General features: G+C 36.2%; 1 protein-coding gene across 2 annotated transcripts in view; it reads right to left on the bottom strand.

Annotated features, from left to right (window-relative positions):
• Nucleotides 1-292: 292 nt before the first annotated feature.
• zmiz2 (zinc finger, MIZ-type containing 2) overlaps nt 293-19741 on the bottom strand; it is a 102051-nt gene continuing 82602 nt past the window's right edge. The window contains exons 8-19 of one of the 2 annotated variants that reach the window (XM_056466423.1): nt 18636-18734; nt 17299-17464; nt 15633-15774; nt 14961-15171; nt 14671-14776; nt 13549-13706; nt 13104-13171; nt 11479-11547; nt 10172-10416; nt 8573-8742; nt 6677-6880; nt 293-4854 (exon numbers count right to left, since the gene is read on the bottom strand). In XM_056466423.1, the coding sequence (XP_056322398.1) occupies nt 4747-4854; nt 6677-6880; nt 8573-8742; nt 10172-10416; nt 11479-11547; nt 13104-13171; nt 13549-13706; nt 14671-14776; nt 14961-15171; nt 15633-15774; nt 17299-17464; nt 18636-18734 (1746 nt within the window). In that variant the 3' untranslated portion in view covers nt 293-4746. The remainder of the gene's footprint in view (nt 4855-6676; nt 6881-8572; nt 8743-10171; nt 10417-11478; nt 11548-13103; nt 13172-13548; nt 13707-14670; nt 14777-14960; nt 15172-15632; nt 15775-17298; nt 17465-18635; nt 18735-19741) is intronic. The other variant, XM_056466424.1, reaches the window with a different exon arrangement.

Below are 19741 nucleotides of genomic sequence, written 5' to 3'. Positions count from 1 at the left end.
TGTGAACTTGCGATCTCTCATGGCGTGAGGGCGGTGGCCGAAGGCAGAATTCGCCATTACTGTTTGGCATTAAATCACAGAGAGTGAACGAGCAGATGATTTATTTCACGATTTATCATCATCTCATACCGTACGCGTGGTTTATTGATCAAACAGAACTGTGTGGTTAAAGAAAGAGAAAGGTGTGTGACAGAAAAAGCCAGTTTTCATTCTCCTGACGCCACGCCCCCCTGCGCGCATTTCCCGCGGTTTGACACAATGCAGCTCCCCAAATAAAGGCAATGCAACGCAATGGGGCTTAAGTCTTTACTTATAAAACATAATGGAAATATTTCACATCTTTAGAAAAACAAATCGCTTTCAATTATACATGTTTAATTCAATCGATAGAACTTGATGATCCACCAACACACGATGACAGTCAAACATCTTTTTTTAGTTGTATTTTTGAACAGTTTGAGTGATGCTGGTTTCTCAGATTCTCATGAATTCATCATCTTTTTTATGTCGTATCTTTCTAACAAATTCATAAACTCTGCTAGTTAACACAGAAGAGAGAGAGAGAGAGAGAGAGAGAGAGATGCATACAGGCCCATCAATTATCTTTATAATTATAATAACAATTATTATATAATCAAAGATAAAATCGTATGATACACAAATGACTTCAAACAAACAAACGAAAAGAATAAAAGCACATCATCCGACGACTCCTGATGCTCCCTGTATTGTTAATATACAAACTGCACTTCGCTAACGCTGCCCAAAGAGCCATGATAAATAATAAAATCAGACAAGACAGGAATCGACATCATCATCATCATCATCCCTCATCATCGGTTTCTCCATCCCGCTCTGAATGTAAATCTGGGGAATGAGCTCTTGTCATAGTGTTTTCAAATGTTCATTTTTTCCATATCATGGGGTTAAGAGAAAGTTCACATCCGCGACGATAATAATACTATATCTGTACATATTTCACATCAACCCCAACGTTTTCCTCCTCGATTGTGATTGTGGCGATAAACATCAGTCCATTTCTTGTCGTCACTCTCCCACCCTATCAGATTTGTCCGAGCAAAATCTCACTAAGGGAAGGTGTTTGTCCACCAAACGCGATTGTTGTTGTGCATTTGTAAGCTCTCTAACAAGGTGCTACCGGGCTGCTTGTGCTCTGTCTGGGTTCACACATGTCGTTGACCAAGAAAACCTGTTTTCTACCAAATATTAGCCCAGACTTGCATATTTAAGGGCGAGTTAAATGCAAGATCTGACCTCATGGCCCTAAATCCACAGGGGAGGAAGACGTTTTTAAAAAGACATCGAAGGGTAAGAAACTCACGAGAGACAGACGAAAACAAAGCAGGGTGTGGTGTAATGTTTGAATTTGTGCCAAAACACACACACACTCTCACTCTCGCACACACTAGCTTGAGGTGTGCATTTGTGTACAGCATCACAAAAGATAACTCTTTGCCTTTGATTTCCTTCGTGTGTAGGCAATTTCGGTGTGCAAAATGTAATAGTGCACTTCTTGAATGCTACCGTTTCAGACGTGAACACGTTTCATAAAGGAAATAAAGGCTACACTTTTGAGATCAAGTCATTTGTGGATTGAAACCGTGTTATAACCACATGGAGCGAGCCTGAGGTCATCTTTGGGTGAATAAAAGAAGAAATAATCGAGAATTCTGGCTGTGTGTTAAAGAAATAGTTCAGCCAAAAGTAAATTTCCTCATCATTTGCTCACAACTCAAGTGTTCGTACAGTTTCTGCATCCTGTCAAACACAAAACAAGATATTCTGGAAAAAATAGCCATTAACATTAACTAAAAGCCTTCTTCAGTTTATCCTCCTTTGTGTTCGACAGAAAAACAAACTCAAACAGGTTGCGTAAATGATGACAATTGTAATTTTAGGATGAACTGTCCCTTTAAGAGAATCAGCAGTGTTTGTTTGTTGAGTTATGCTGGGTTCACACCAATCGCGCAACACTGCGTCACTCGCTCTAGTTTACTCATGGGATGTTTTTCCCTTCACGCATTTTTTTGATTCAATTATTTGAATCTGCACGGAAGACACAATCATGGCAAATTCTGCACTGTTCATGACTATGGCGTTGGTTTATTTCCATCTCACATTTGCACTGACTTCGTATGTGATTTACGTTTGTATTGAAAACTTAATTCCGCATTTTGTCTGAGTCCAGCATTAGAGTACTTTGATGGAAACTCTTGATCATATATCAACATGAAAAATCATATTTAATGTAAAATGATTTATAATAATCTGAAGTTGTTATTGTTATTACTATGCAATATGTTCTTGTCTATATCAATCTTCGATCAGTCACGAAGTAGTCTTAAAATGTTGTCTGATAAAATATAATTAGATAGTCCGCAGCTGTGGTTACAGTAGCACTCAGCTTTATCTGCGACAGTCGCACCACACTCTGATAATTCACCTCTATTCAAGCATTTGCATTAACATTATATGCAATTTACTTTTATATTGAATACTTAGTTCCACGTTTTGTATCAAACCTATATCAACATGAAAAATCATATTTAAATGTTTTTTTTGTATTGTCTCTAATTAATGTGAAGTTGTCGTTGTTATTATTATGTATATGTACTTCTCTATATTACAATGCATTAAACAAACAGATGTAATCCAGGTTACATGTAATCCGATACTCCGCAGCTGTGATTACAGTTACACTAACAGCTGTATCTGTGAAATTCACACTGCACTGTGATAATTCGGCACTCTTTGAGCGTTTGCATTAACATGTTATTGACTTTTATATTTAATACGTAATTCTGATACGGTCTGAATCCAACATTAGAGAACTCTGCTTTAAGTTATATTGATCCTATGTTGGATTGAAAAATCATATTTAATGTTTTAATTTAAATTTTGTTTACATTTTATCGTTAATTAATGTGAAGTTATTAATGTGATGTTATCGTTATTATTATTATACAATATGTTCTTTTCTATTTTTATATTGTCATGAAGTAGTCATAAACTGATGATGTACGATAAACAAATGTAATCCAGGTTACGTGTAATCTGATACTCCGCAGCTGTGGTTACAGTAACGCTCACAGCTTTATCTGCAACATTTGCACCGCGCAGTGAAAATTCGCCACTATTTGAGCGTTTGCATTAACATGTAATTTCCTTTTATATTCAATACTTAATTCAATGTTCGGTTCGAATCTAGCAATAGAGTACTCTGCTCTAAGTTATTGATCTAAAAACAACATGAAAAATCATATTTAATGTTTTTAATGTAATTTTAAAAAAATTGTATAGTTAATGTGAAGTTATTAATGTGATGTTGTCCTTCATTGTTATTATTATACAATATGTTCTTATCTATTTAAATTTTGTCAAAGTAGTCATAAAGTAGTCTGATGTGCGATAAACAAATGTAATCCAGGTTACATGTAATCCGATACTCTGCAGCTATGGTTACAGTAACACTCACAGCTTTATCTGCGACATTTGCACTGCGCGGTGATAATTCACCACTATTTGAGCATTTGCATAACTTTAATGTGATTTACTTTTATATTGAATACTTAATTCCACATTTGTTCTGAATCCAGCATTAGAGTACTTCGCTCTAAGTTATCAATTCAATATCGACATAAAAATTCATATTTAATGTAAAACTATATTGTTTTTTATTATCGCAATGTGACGTTTTCGTTCGTTATTATACAGTATGTTCTTATCTATTTCAATATCGTCAGGATGTAGTCGTAAATTGCTGATGTACAATAAACAAACAAATGTAGTCCAGGTTACATGTAATCCGATACTCCGCAGCTGTGGTTACAGTAAAGCTCACAGGTTTATCTGCGACATTCGCACAGTGCGGTGATAATTCGCCATTATTTGAGCGTTTGCATTAACATCGTATGTGGTTTATTTTTATGTTGAATTCTTAATTCAGTGTTTGTTCTGAATCCAGCATTAGAGTACTTACTAAGATAAATCAATCCTATGTCGGCATGAAAAATCATGTTTTTAATGTTAAATTTTTAAAAATTGTATCATTGATTAATGTGAAGTTAATAATGGGATGTTGTCGTTTGTTATTATTATTTTACAATATCTCCTTATCTGTTTCAATTTTTGTCATGAAGTAGTAGTAAATTGCTGATGTACAATAAACAAACAAACGTAATCCACTTTACGTGCAACCTGATGCTCCGCAGCTGTGGTTACACTATCTGGGATATTCTCACCGCATGCTGACAATTCGTCACCATTCGAGCGTTTGCATTAACTTTATATGAGATTTACTTTTATATTGATCACTTAATTCTGTGTTTGGTGTGAATCCAGCATTACAAGATCATAATTCCTCATCTAATTTAGATTTAAAACAGGAGCCGCAGTGAAAAGAAAAATAAGCAATAACCTGACCCTCAACACACACACACACACACACACACACACACACACACACGCTATGTCCTTGAATACACCACATGAGTTTAAAGCGTGATGTGCGTCTTTCTACAAATGATTGGAGCGACTGAAGTTCAGAGTTCAGAGAAGCAGTCGGACAGTAACATCGTCACAGGAGGAAAAATAAAAGCCATCTTCCTTGCACCTTCCCAAGAGTCACTGCGGTCCAGTCTCAGGAGGAAACTGTGCACAGACGCAATGGGATGTGTGTTTGGCTTGGATGGGGGACTGCTGGACGGTGGAGGAACGCCGGACGGTTCAGTTGCTCTCGAACAGAGCCAGCAGATCATCATTACTGTTATTAGGAAGATCTGGAGGACCCAAGTAGGACAGCAGCTCATCTGGGTTCGTCAGCTCTGGGAGAAGCTGGAAGACAAAGAGAAAAACACACAAGATGTCAATTAGATGTGTTAGCAAAACTGGAAATCGCATAAAACATCAGTGAATAAAGAAGCATTTCCATCTAATGTCAAACAAAATCATCAGTTGCTGATAAACTTGCACGAATATTGATCAGAGACGTGTAGTTATGTGTTGAGAGAAGCGACTGTGGTGTTTGTTCTTCTCTAATAAATGAGCTGTGGCTCAAAAGACAAAGACGAAACACAATGAATGTTCCTCAAAGAATAAAAAGTTTATGCACACATCTTCATTCCGGACCGTTTCTCACAGGCTAAAAGTAATCACAGGCTTCTCTCGGCTCTTTTCTACCCATCTGATGCTCTGATTAGATTAGAAATTGGTGCATTCGTGGATGAGAGTCAGGGTGTTTGTGCAAGTTCTTTACTTTGAGTCTATTCAGATGTGTTCCCAAATTAGGTAATAAAAAAGATGCGTGCATAAGTTTACACCCCCTATAGAATAAGTACAAAATTGTCATGTTTTTTTGTTTGTTATCTTATTATTATACTCTATACTTTCATCCTAAAGATTGTGATGTCTGATTGGTCTAATGACATCAATTATATGAGACACAAATGGTGCGTAAGAGCACCACTCTCGCTCAAACAGTCAAGCGTAAGAGGAGAGAAAGGTGCCTCCGGCGGAGGGTGCACCAAACCAGCGGACTGGCTGGACCAGCTGGGGGAACTTTGCCTGCACTCACTGCTCAGCTTACACACTGACTTAGGTATGACTATGTAGGCACACTATGCATGCATGACTATAAAACTGCCTAAATATTGAATATATAACTGCTTAAATGTTGATGCATGTTTTTAATACACTTGGAACGATTATAAATTTGTTCGCATAAGACATGAACTCTTTGCTTAACTGACAATCAGGATTTTGAACGTATGATTTAACCAGACTATACAGCTGGTTCTTAGCGATTTATAGCGTGTTCTTACTTGCTATGTGTCAATCCCTAATGATGTATGAGGGGGATCTATGTGTATAACCACAGTCTTAGAAGTAATTAGAGGTATAAAAAGCTGGAACACACAGATCAGCTTTGCTCTTTCTGACTTCTCTAGACTGAATGTTGGTTGCCCTTTATTCCCAACGGAGAATAAAGTAAGGATTTTGTGCTCTGTTATTTGTATTTTGTTTATTCTACTTTTTCACTGGATTTTATTTTAATAATAAAAGTGTATTTTATTAATTGTCTTCACTGGAGTGGACCTTATTAGCAGAACCCATCAAGTTACCCTGTGTGGTAAATTATGAATCTGATTTATTATTTATTAGACTGCAGCTCTGCACAAGACGTTGGGCCAGAGGAGAAATGGTCGTGCCCATCTGAGCCTGGTTCTCTCGAGGTTTTTTGTCTTCACTTTCGCCAATTGGTGTAGTTTTTTCCCTCGCCGCTGTTGCCACTAGCTTGCATGGTTCGGGATCTTCAGTGTTTGGACTCTCAGTAGTGATTATTAAACCACACTGAACTGAGCTAAACTGAACTGCTGAACAAACATCATACATGTGCAACCCAAATAAAAATCAATATTTAGTTTAAAAACACTTTATATATATATATATAAATATCTTTTCACTTATTGTTCACATATTTTTATTGTACAGCGTACTGTATATGCTATGTCTAACATTAATGAAGATTAATGAAGGAATTAATAAAACAAATACAACTGTAACACACAATAATAACAGTAAACACACACACTCACTATTCAGTAAATAAATAGATAAACTCATTATAACTCTGCACAGATGACTGATCGTGACTTACATCGAGGGCCGGCTCTGAAACGTCGCCCGGTCCCCCAGGGGCCCCGAGTCCGAAGCTATCTGTGTGCATGCGGGGGTTTTGGGAGGGCCCGCGGGAGTGCATCGGGGCCCCGGGGCCCATGCTGGAGCTCCCGTGGAGAGCCTGATGCTGCTGTTGTTGCTGCAGGGGATTGTGGGAAGGATCCATGCGACTAGAGTGAGGCATCTTTATTGGAGAGAGAAAAAGAGACGGTCAGTAAAGCTGGAAAACACACTCAATCTGTGCTCAGAGCAGGTGTGATAGTGAAGAGTAGCAGCTGCAGGTGACACACACACTAACACACACACGCACACACACACAGAGAACAGCTCTTATATGCAGAGACATACGGGGGTGACAGTGAAGCACATTAGACTTCAAGCTGAGGCTGATTTCAGCTCAATAAATATACATAGCAACCCATATTTAATCAAGCAATATAGTATATTGCTTGCAGATATATATATATATATATATATATATATATATAGACAAACGATATATAGACAGTCGGATCGATATATAGACAGACAGATAGATAGATAGAGGGATATATAGACAGATGGATAGATATATAGACAATATATAGACAGACAGACAGACAGACAAGCAGACAGACAGACAGACAGACAGACAGACAGACAGACAGACAGACAGACAGACAGATAGATAGATAGATAGATATACATATATATGGACAAAAAGACATTTTTTATATATTAGATATATATAGACAGACATATATAGGTAGACAGAAAAATATATAGAGAGATAAATAGACATGGATATATAAACAGACAGATGGATGTATAGACAAACAGATAGATATATAGACAAACAGAAAGATTATATATAGACAGTCGGATAGATATATGGACAGATGGATAGACAGACAGACAGACGATATATAAACAGACGGATGTACAGACAGACATATAAATTGGCAGACAGATAGCTATATAGACAGACAGATGGATATATAGACAGACAACAAATAAGCAGACAGACGAATATATAGATGGACTGATAGATATATAGACAGACAGACGGATATATAGACAGACATATATATTGGCAGACAGAAAATTATACAGAGAGACAGATATATAGACAAACAGATAGACAGATGATATATAGACAGACAGACGGACAATATCTAACCAGATGGATGGATATATAGATAGACTGATAGATATATAGACAGACAGACAGATATATAGACAGAAAGACAGATATATATTGGCAAAGAGAAAAATATATAGACAGACAGATAAATAGACAGACAGATGGATATATAGACAAACAGATGATATACAGACAGACGGATATATAGACAGTCGGACAGATAAATAGGCAGACGGATGGATATAAAGACAGATGAATAGACAGATGATATATAGGCATATGGATAGATATATAGATAGACAATATATAGACAGACAGACGATATATCAACAGACAGACGAATATATATAGACTAATAGATATATAGACAAAAAGACAGATATAGAGACAGACATAAATTGGCAGATAGTAAAATATATAGACAGATAGCTATATAGACAGACGGATGCATATATAGACAGACTGTCAGATATATACAGACAGATAATGTATAGACAGACTGTTAGACATATAGACAAACAGAGGGATATACAGACAGATAGCTAGATATATAGACAGACAGATAGATGATGTATAGACAGACAAACCGATATTTAGACAGACAGATAGCTATATAGACAAACAAATAGATATACAGACAGACTGATAGATATATAGACAAACAGACAGATATATAGACAGATAGCTATCTATATATAGACAGAGAGTTACATATATAGACAGACAGATGAATATACAGATATATAGGCGCACCTGTCCGGGCATTGGGTGTCCCACAGGTTTCTCAGGGGTCAGCAGCCCGCTGGGCAGGTCAGACTGGTAGGACAGGGGTGGGGGGCCAGGGGTGAACTCCCCCAGGGTGGGGGTGCCGGGGGCGTTGGGGAAATCTGAGAAGCCTGGCTGGCTGGAGTATCCTGAACCACCTGAGAAACACACCGTAGATATATATATATAAATGCATCTCACACACATCTGCTGAATACAACTTACTGAAGTCTGCATCAGCATGTGTGATGCTGCAAAAACATTGGACAGTCACTAAATCAGAGCTAAACATCAAGATCTGCAGTGCAAACGCAGTCGATATTTGATCCAAGATGGCGACGCAGTCAGACACAGTGGCTACTCAAAGTTCTAAAGACAGTGCTTTTATGTATTTTAATGCCGTCTGTTTGTCTGCAAATCAAGCATGTGATCAGCAGAGGACAAAAAAACAAGACAGACAAGATTAAAATATCTCCTGTAGAATTTATGTATTTAAAATGATCTGTGAAAGGTTGTCAGATTTGATCAAATGTGTCTTGAAATCTGATTTTCTCCCTCTCCAAAGTTTTCTTTACACCCCTCAGCAGATGTATACATGTGGCTTTCTGTTTCCAGTTTACATGCACATAATAAATAAATAGTTTTACAATTACTATTATAGATTTATAATTAAATTTACACAGTTATAATATTTTAAAATCGTTCTTATGTTCAGCGTTGTTTGTAATTATTAGGGATGTCCAGATCCGATCACGTGAATGGATATCAGGCCCGATCACCTGGTTTCAGACTCGATTGGAATCGGAAGTCACCTCCCGATCAGGACTCTAATGTATATATATATTGTCATTATTATTTAACACATCTATAGTTACGCGGTGGCACAGAGTTAGACCTCTAGCCGTAAGACATCACTTTGTTGCATCGACGCTATTGATTAAATACCGGGAAAAGTAGAACATGGAAGCAGCTTGAAGTGGAAGGCGCGAGTATGTCTGCGGTCTGGAGGTATTATAAAGTTGATGATCACAACATTGCCATAGCAGACTGTGAGATATGTACACTTTGGATTGGGTGCCAGGTATTTTAAGTCGAGGCGCTGTTTGTTGTTATATCAGATTATATTATTTATATTAGGTTATATTGTTTTTTAATATTTACTGCTGCACTAAAGTCCAGAAGGGAAGAATTGATGTTATTTATTACTTGATTGTTGAAGCTCCCTCACAGAAGTGCTCTGCTTGTTAACAGACATGTTGAACGTTAAAATAAGGTCAATTAAATAAAACATGAGGAACTTCCTGGATCAGTTTCTTCGCTCTTCTTTATTCTTTTTTAATGTATTATAGAAGTATCGGATCGAGTTTTGGTATCAGCAGATACTCAAAATCAAATAACTCTGACTCGAGGGAAAAAAACACCTGATCAGGACATCCACAGTATTTATGATCATGTTTCTTTATGTAGCACCATGGTCCTGTCCACCGTTTGTCCACACATGAAGCGGAATGACAATAAAGCTTGACTTTACTTGACTAATAGGTTTTAGTTTGTTTTCAAGACACACACACACACACACACACACACCTTGGCTGGGATAGTCTGGCGTGCTGCTGCTGCCCCCTGCTGGCAGACTCTGGTAGGGCGAGGATGCGGGACCCAGCGCTGCAATCATCTCCATCACGCTAGGCAGGATCATGTGGCTGGGGCTCAGGGTTCGACAGCGCTTTAGGGCCGGCCCGTCCGGATCTTCCTTAATGTGCAGGTCTGGTTTAACCGGCACAGGCTTCCAGCTGCACACTGGGTCAATGGTGATCTCTTCATAGTCTGAACTGAACACACACAGAGAAAGCGGATCAACAACTGAACACACCACACAACTAGACACAAAAAAACCTTGCAATGCCTAGCTCTAGTCCAAATATCTCAAAATCAAGAAGCATTTTCTAAACCAGCACAACAGTATAGTGTTGTTTTTAGAAATAATGAGTCCAAATGAAGAGAGTTTCTTTAAAACAAGCACAATAATCTGACAATGGAGGAAGAGAAATAAACTTAACTCCAACTGAAAACAAAACGATGTTGCTTCCCCCATTGGCAGATCATTGTGCATGTTAAGGAAAAACTCACTTCATTTTGATCCACTATTTCTGAAAACAACACTATACTGTCGTGCTTGTCTAGAAAATGCTTCTTGATTTAAGAATTTTTAGATATTTCTACTAGAAACAAGACAAAAACTCTAAATAAGAAGAGCTTTTTTCCAGTGTAATTTATTTTGCAGTTTTAAGTCATAATACTCTACATCAGGGGTGTCCAAACTCGGTCCTGGAGGGCCAGTGTCCAAGGAAGTTTAGCTCCAACCTTAATCAAACACACCTGAACCAGCTATTCAAGCTCTCACGAGGTATACTATACCAGGGATGCCCAAACTCGGTCCTGGAGGGCCGGTGTCCTGCAAAGTTTAGCTCCAACCCCAATCAGACACATCTGGGCTAGCTAATCAAGCTCTTACTAGGCTTTCTAGAAACGTCCATGCAGGTGTGCTGAGGCAAGTTAGAGCTAAACCCTGCAGGACACCGGCCCTCCAGGACTGAGTCTGGGCACCCCTAAACGTCCTGGCAGGTGTGCTGAAGCAATTTGGAACTGAACTCAGCAGGACACCAGCCCTGCAGGACTGACTTTGGACACCTCTGCTCTACATCGTTATAAAATCTTTAATCGTAACTAAACAATCAGATCCCCGCAGAAAACTAAATACAACACTGGTAAATCTGGCCTACAGTTTTCAACATTCAGCAGCTCAGCAGTGTTTAGATGGTACAGAAGTTAAGATTATTGAGAAGAAAACCTTCTGATGGTGTAAACAAGCTGAAGTAAAGAAAGACACTTACTTCTGAATGTAGATCAAGATGCCCAACATGTACTGGTCCACCTCCAGCCCCTCCAGCAGAGCGGTTTTACTGCAGACAACACAAGAGCTCGTGAAAATCTAAATACGTCAGCTTATACTGCATGCAAAACACATGCAGACTGACATTATTCAGGCAGAAAAAACAGACAATAATGATTATGATGAAAATGTTTAATAAACATATGAAGAGTTGACCTGCAAATACATAAAACCATCATGTTTAGAATGTATTTTACAACTCCTCAATATTCAATATAAAACATGATTTACTTCATTTTAAAAGCACAAAAAATAGCAAAAAGATCAACAGCAACAAAAACATGTATATAAATGTATGATTTTTAATTATTTTTCAAATATATAATAAATAAATAAATAAACAAATTCAGGAGTTTCTCACAGTATTTCCTCTAATATTTGTTCTTCTGCAGAAAGTCTTATTTGTTTTATTTCAGCTAGAATAAAAGCAGTTTTTAATAGTTTTAAAGCCATTTTAAGCTCAATATTATTTGTTAAGCAATATTAGTTTTGGATTGTCTCCAGCAGGGGTTCCCAAACTTTTCAGCCAGCGACCCCCAAAATAACAATGCCAGTAACTTGCGACCCCACTATCCTCTTAGGGGCTTATAAATACACAAACCTTGCACACAACGGCGCACACACACTAAAAGGCCCAAGTCTAATCTTGGTGTGATTTTGGAGACCTCCACTCGGAGACCATGCTTCATGTTCAGTCGTGGCCTGTATTTATTTTTAATGTTTTAATGTAAAGTTTAATCTGGTGCTATAAAATCAATCCGCTGCATCTGACATTATTGCTGCGTCTTTAATATAATGTTATATCCCCAGGGTTCACAATCCAATCAAAAATACAACTGAAAGGCTGATGGCTTTTTATTTACATGTTGTTTTTAATGGAGCTATTAACTACTACTTTTATCTTCTGTAGGGTATGGATGAAATGTGTTATTTCTAATATTTTAATAAAATACATATATACACAATAAATATAAATAAATAAACATAAATACACAAATACTTTTTGGAAATCACTAAGCAACCCCCCCGCAAGGTCCCGACCCCTACTTTGGGAACCACTGGTCTCCAGAACAAACCACTGTTATACAATGACTTGCCTAATTACCCTAACTTTACCCTAATTACTCTAACTTTACCCTAATTACCCTAGTGAAGCCTTTAAATGTCACTTTAAGCTGAATACTAGTGTCTTGAAGAATATCTAGTCTAATATTATTTACTGTCATCATGACAAAGACTAAAAAATGATTAGAAAAGAGTTAATAAAACTATTATGATTAATAATGTGATAAAAAACTCTCTCCATTAATCAGAAAAAATATTAAAATAATTACAATTTCACTAGGGCTAATGATAATAGTGTTAGCAATAATGTAATATTACTACTTGAATACTTTCCCCCATGTCTTTTCCTTTCTTTCTATTTTATTATTTATATACAGGCTGTGGAAAACATTAGCATATTACTCTATATTGCTGCTGTTGTGTTTGTTTACTCTAGCCTATTGTCATTTTGTCAATAATAAAAACAGCAAAGGAAGATAAAAAGCAGACAGAGTTTCTCACTTGCACACAGGACAGCGCCAGGTTCCTCTCTCACAGTTGAGCTGCAGGTACGACTCCAGGTCAAAACACTGCAGGAAACACACATTATTACCACAGAAGCTCACTCGCAGCTGAAATATGGCATTAAACAAAAATAGATAAGTGAATAATAATATAAATATAGAAATGAATGTATTGTTCCTCCCACAGAAGGTAAACCAGGCAACGATGTTCAGTTGTTCATGCATGTAAAAATTAATCTCTCAAAAGATGTTTTCAAGGGTCAAAGAAGGTTACTGATGGGAAGACGAGCGCTGTTTAGCCAGAGAGAGTGAACTGAAGCCATCTCTATAGCTTCTGCACATTTTGGTGTTTCCATTAAGCATTATTTATGCAATAATCCAAAATGCACAGTAAAATATGTGCATGTAAACACAGCTCCAGGTGTTGGCGTTCTCCTGCTCACCTGTATGTGTCTGCAGTCGTGTCCGCGGGCTGGAAGCTGGATCCTCCTGAAGGTTATGGGACACTTGAGCGACACCTTGATGGCCGTTTGCTCCACACCGTCCTCTCCGTTCAGGCCTGGGGTTCCCGGGATGGTCCCGCTGTTGAAGTTCCTCTTTACTGTGGAGGACGAGAGGTAAAACGTGTTCATAAAATCTCATTTATGATTGATGTTATTAACAAACCACTAACTCAGACTATTAGCTCAATACACTGCTTTTCTTACGTAGCGTTTTTGTCTCGTTTCTAGACCAAATATCTAAAGATTCTGAAATTAGGAAGCATTTTCTGGACACGTATAAAATATAGTCTTGTTTTCAGAAATAACGAGTCAAAATTAAGAGAGGTTTTAATTAAAACAAGCAGAATAATCAGTGGGGGAAGAAATATAACGTTATTTCAGAGGGAAAACATTATTTTACCTGCAGCATTGGGAGATTATTTAGACTTCCATAGTAGGAAAAACAAATACTGTGTAAGTCAATCGCTTTCAAACATTCTTCACTACCACAGATGTATAAGCTAGATACCGCATACAGGCTCCTGAGCATGCGTCAGTACTACCGCCATATTGGTCAGGGCTCCCAGGACAAAAGTCATTCAACAGCACTAGTCAAGACCAAAGCCAATGTGAAGATGCTGGACTCTAGCGCTGTGTACGGGTGTAGTAACAAGCAAAGAAAGAAAACAAAACAAAGGCAGAACATTTCACAGGTAAGATTTCGGGTTTTTTTTGTATGTTACAAACTTTTGTGCTCAACCAGTAACGTTATTGATGATGATACAGTCACCTACTGCACTGACCATACGGCTAAGTAGCACCAACTCAGACTAAATGTCCTGCTTATGCTAGTTTTGTTGAAGAAAACCAGCGAAAATCTAAATGAAACCTGACAACACCTTGGTCCCACATTCATTTCAAAGGAGCGTTGCCCTGTACCAAGATGGCGGCTCTATTGGCGCATTCCTTCCAATAGACAATATTAGCGTAGGGAACATCTAGTGTATATACCAATGCTTCACTACTCAGTGACCATGTCTAAGTAAGTAAAGCATGTCTTGGCAGTGTATAATGTAGACTCACTCTTGGTGACGCAGTGTTCGGCGGGCAGCAGCCTCTTCTTCATGAGTCCCTGCAGCACCGAGCGCACAGACGGCCGATGCACCAGCTGCAGCACGAACAGATGCGACTACAGGACAAAACAACACACGTCAGCACACAAACTCAACTCATCTTCATTTCTAGAGCGCTTAAAGTACACATGAATACATTACAGCAGACACGTTTACTCTGCCTGCACTACAGGCTTCAGCAAGGCATGCTATGTTTAAGTGAGTATGATGGTGGGGATGCATCAGATGGGATGATCTTACGCAGCAGCAGGCGGTGACGGTGATCTGGATGGTGTTGCGTCCCGGCTGGCACACGTGTTTTAGGTACAGGGGTTTGTGGGACGTCTTGTTGTCTCCGCGCTCGATGGTCAGAGGAGTAGCATTGACGCTAACCTGCACCGACGCCGGCCAGTTAGTGTTCATCTGCCGGTCTTCATGATGATAACACTTAAACTGCAGCTCCAGATCAGGCCTGTAGATTGAACACACACAAAATATAAATGTGTAGTAAGGCTAATAAACCAAAAACAATAATGATTTGTTAGCAGAATGACACAGTATAGCTGTGATTTTGTTATCAGACAGTAATGTTAATGTTAGCAGTAAGATACTAGGATAAAGTCTAGAAGGGATACAGCTGAGGACACTCGCATCAATATAGCCTGCTTTCTTTGTGACACCGTACAACAATAATTCATATATTACTGTGCAGGTTGAGTTTAGAGTTGGGTTAGATGTTAATAAAACACAATTAATGGGTAAATAAATAAATAAATAACATAAATAGTTCTTGTTGGCTTGTGTTGCTGTATCCCTTCTAGAAACAACCACACACCAGGCTAGTCTCCACTTCCCCAGAGCACCCAGTGGTAAGAAAAAGCCTTATTTCCACAGTGTAATGAAGTAAAAGCTGCAGTAAAAGCGTGCTCTGACCTCATCATGAGTGTTTTGTAGACGGAGTCGCGCAGCTGGAACACATGGTTACTGACGGCCAGGTTGTGCTCCAGTCTGAAGGGCTCCAGAACCACACCGTCCCGCACGGGGAACGTCAGACGCAGGTCGTCACTGGGGTTTCCTGAGGGCGCAATCACTCATGCTTATTTACATATTCATGTGTACTACTAAACTTTTCAGAAAGATAGAGCAAACCCAGCCCATACCAGAAAATCAAAAATAAATAATAATAGTAACAAATTAAAATAATAATATTATATAAATATAATAACAATAAATAATAATAAATGTAAATACAAAGCTATATAATTATAGCACTAATAATATTAATAATAATAATAATAATCATAACAATAATAATAATAATAATAAAAGGTATAGAAATTAAAATAAAAAAATTTAATAATAATAATAATAATAATAAATACATATAACTACAAAAATAAATAATAATAAAAACAATAAATGATAATAATAGATATAAATATAAACATTAAAAAAAGAAATAATAGCAATAACTAATAATAACAAATAAATGTAAATGCAAATGTATAAAATAATAATAGCAATAAATAATAATAATAAATGTAAATACAAAATTATATAATAATAATAATAATAATAATAATGACAATAAATAATAACAACAATAATAATGTATACATATAAAAATAACATTACAAAATGTGAATAATAGCTAAAAATTAATAATAATAATAACGAATAAATACAAAAAATAAATAATAAAAGCAATACATTATAATAATAGATAGAAACAAAATTAAAAATATATAAATAATAGCAATAAATAATAACAAATAAATGTAAATACAAAATTATATAATAATAGCAAAAGTATAATAAATAAAATAATAAAAATAAATAAAGAAATATAGATATATATGAAAAATAGGCAATAAATAATAATAATGTATGTATTAATGTAAATGAGGGGTTTTGTTTGCATACTCATGTTCATTTTATATAATACTAAAGCTTTTCACATTTTAAAGAACAACCCTCAAACTCACCCCATGCCAGCAAATGAAAAATAAAGAATTATAAATAAAAGTATAAAATAATAACAATAATAGCAATAAATAATAATAATAATAATAATAATAATAATAATAATACTACATACAAACATAAAAATAAACAATAATGAAGGCAATAAATAATAATAAATGTAGATACAAAATTATATATTAATAATAATGATAATAGCAATCAATAATAATAGTAATAATAATAATAAAAGTATAAAAATAAAAATTAACAAATTATAATAGCAATAAATAATAATAAAAATGTAAAAAATTATAATAAGAAAATACAAATACAAAAAATAATATTAAAAGTAATAAATAATAATAATAACAGATATGAATATAAACATTAATAAAAAAGAAATAATAGCAATAAATAAGAACAAATAAATAAAAATACAAAATATGAGATAAGTACAAATATGAGAGCAAAGATTATGATAAATATAAGAATAATAAATTAAAGTATAAATAATAATAATAGCTATAAACAATAATAAATAATAATACAGACGGTGTGGAACGCAGCATTTTTTCACAGGATAAAATAAAGCATGTGATGTAAGTTAGTGTGTTAGACTGCAGCGGTGTGTAACCTGTAGGGGGCTGCAGAGCGCTGATGCTGGGCTTGACGTCGTGCAAAAACGGGGATTTGACGTCCTGATTGGGGGACATGTAGGGCATGGAGCTGCCGGGAGTCATGGGGGGCGTGGGGTTCCCTGGCAGAGGAGAACTGGGGTATCCTGGCATTGCTCGGCCCGGCTGCACAGGCAAACACACACACAGGACAACATCAGCAACACAACGACATCAATATTCTCATTTACAGTGTGTAAATGTAAAGTTACACTCATTAGTTTTCATCAGTAGTCATAATTTTTCTTTTATAACAATAGCACACACAGAAATATTTCTTCTTTTATAATATTAGCATACACACACCCATATACTCTCTCACACACACACACAACAGAAAATATATCTCGGGAACACGCTGATTTAGCAAGTTTATCATTTAGAGTTCATACACACATTAACAACATACTGACACACCATCACATTTTATTTCATTTATAACTATTTAACTATTTAATTACATTTCAGAAATCTATATTTTACTTTTATTTCCAGACAAACTAACCTGCAGCCAATCAGGAAAAAGCACTTAGTAATATTGGCATTAGCAGTTTTTACATATTAATTATTATTATTATTATTATCTTATTACATTTATTTTTATTTCATTTCAATTTTAATTTATTTTTATTTTATTTCTAATTTAATTCATTTTTATTTGATTTAATTTTTAAAAAGTGTATATTTTTATTTCCAGAAAAACAAACCTTTAAAAACATTAAGGGGCGAACAACTGATTAATTATTCATTTTAATTATAATTTTAGTAATTATTTAAATTGACATCCTTTTTTATTTATTAAAATATATTTAAACTTTTTTTATTTATACGAATAATTTAAATTAACTTATATTATTATTATTATTAATAATTTAAATGTACTTATATTATTATTATTTATTAAATTTGACTTAAATATTTATATATGAATTAACTTATATTTATTATAATTTTTTATTTATTTTAATGTTTATTTATATTTATTCATTTAAATTGTTTATTTTTATTTATTTATTTTAAATATTCTATTTTATTTATATTTAATGTATTATTTTAAATGTAATTTAACTTAATTTGTCTAATAACCCAGACTCAACAGTGTTCACCCGGTGATATGACTCCTGCAGATGCCCAATATCTATATTTTTGTGCAATTAGTAACTCGTTTAACACATGATCTGTCCATCTTTCTGTTCACAACACATTCTGACTGAGTGGAGTTTGACCTAAAGTCCGACAGCGGCTCTCAGGGCATGGTCAAATATTAACAGGCAGACTCGTGTTTCAGCACACACACCCCGTTGACGGTGGGCTGGTTGAAGCTGCTGTATCCTCCAGCGGTCACTGCAGAGCTCAGGCTGTGGTTGTTCCCCTGACCGTTAAACTGCTCCGCCTGCTGAACAAACGACAATCGTCAGCTTCACGAACACACAAACACACAAACACTGAACATCTGATCTGACCAAACTGATGCTCGTACACTAACGCTCTACAAAGGTGACAAAGCCAAAAAGAGATCAGCAAAGGAGATAACACACACGAGAAGCAGCAAGTCCACTTCTGGATGACTGAAGATAAACTAAATGAAGATCTTGGAGTGGCCTAGTCAATATCCTGATCTGAATCCAATTGAGCTGCTGTACAGGTGTTATGTGCACTCTCTAGTGAACACTACAGTAATGATCCACAGCACAGGTGTTATGTGCACTCTCTAGTGAACACTACACAGCAATAATAAACAGAACAGGTGTTATGTGCACTCTCTAGTGAACACTACACACTAATAAACAGCACAGGTGTTATGTGCACTTTCTAGTGAACACTACACAGCAATAATCCACAGCACATGTGTTATGTGCACTCTCTAGTGAACACTACACAGTAATAATAAACAGCACAGGTGTTATGTGCACTCTCTAGTGAACACTACACAGTAATAAACAGCACAGGTGTTATGTGCACTCTCTAGTGAACACTACACAGTAATAATAAACAGCACAGGTGTTATGTGCACTCTCTAGTGAACACTACACAGTAATAATCCACAGCACAGGTGTTATGTACACTCTCTAGTGAACACTACACAGTAATAAACAGAACAGGTGTTATGTGCACTCTCTAGTGAACACTACACAGTAATAAACAGAACAGGTGTTATGTACACTCTCTAGTGAACACTACACAGTAATAAACAGCACAGGTGTCATGTGCACTCTCTAGTGAACACTACACACTAATAAACAGCACAGGTGTTATGTACACTCTCTAGTGAACACTACACAGTAATAATCCACAGCACAGGTGTTATGTACACTCTCTAGTGAACACTACACACTAATAAACAGCACAGGTGTTATGTGCACTCTCTAGTGAACACTACACACTAATAAACAGCACAGGTGT

This window comes from Danio aesculapii, chromosome 10 (assembly GCF_903798145.1).
Source record: "Danio aesculapii chromosome 10, fDanAes4.1, whole genome shotgun sequence".
NCBI classification, from domain to species: domain Eukaryota; kingdom Metazoa; phylum Chordata; class Actinopteri; order Cypriniformes; family Danionidae; genus Danio; species Danio aesculapii.
Note: the sequence above shows the minus strand (reverse complement) of the source record. Positions and strands in the feature narration are given on the sequence as shown.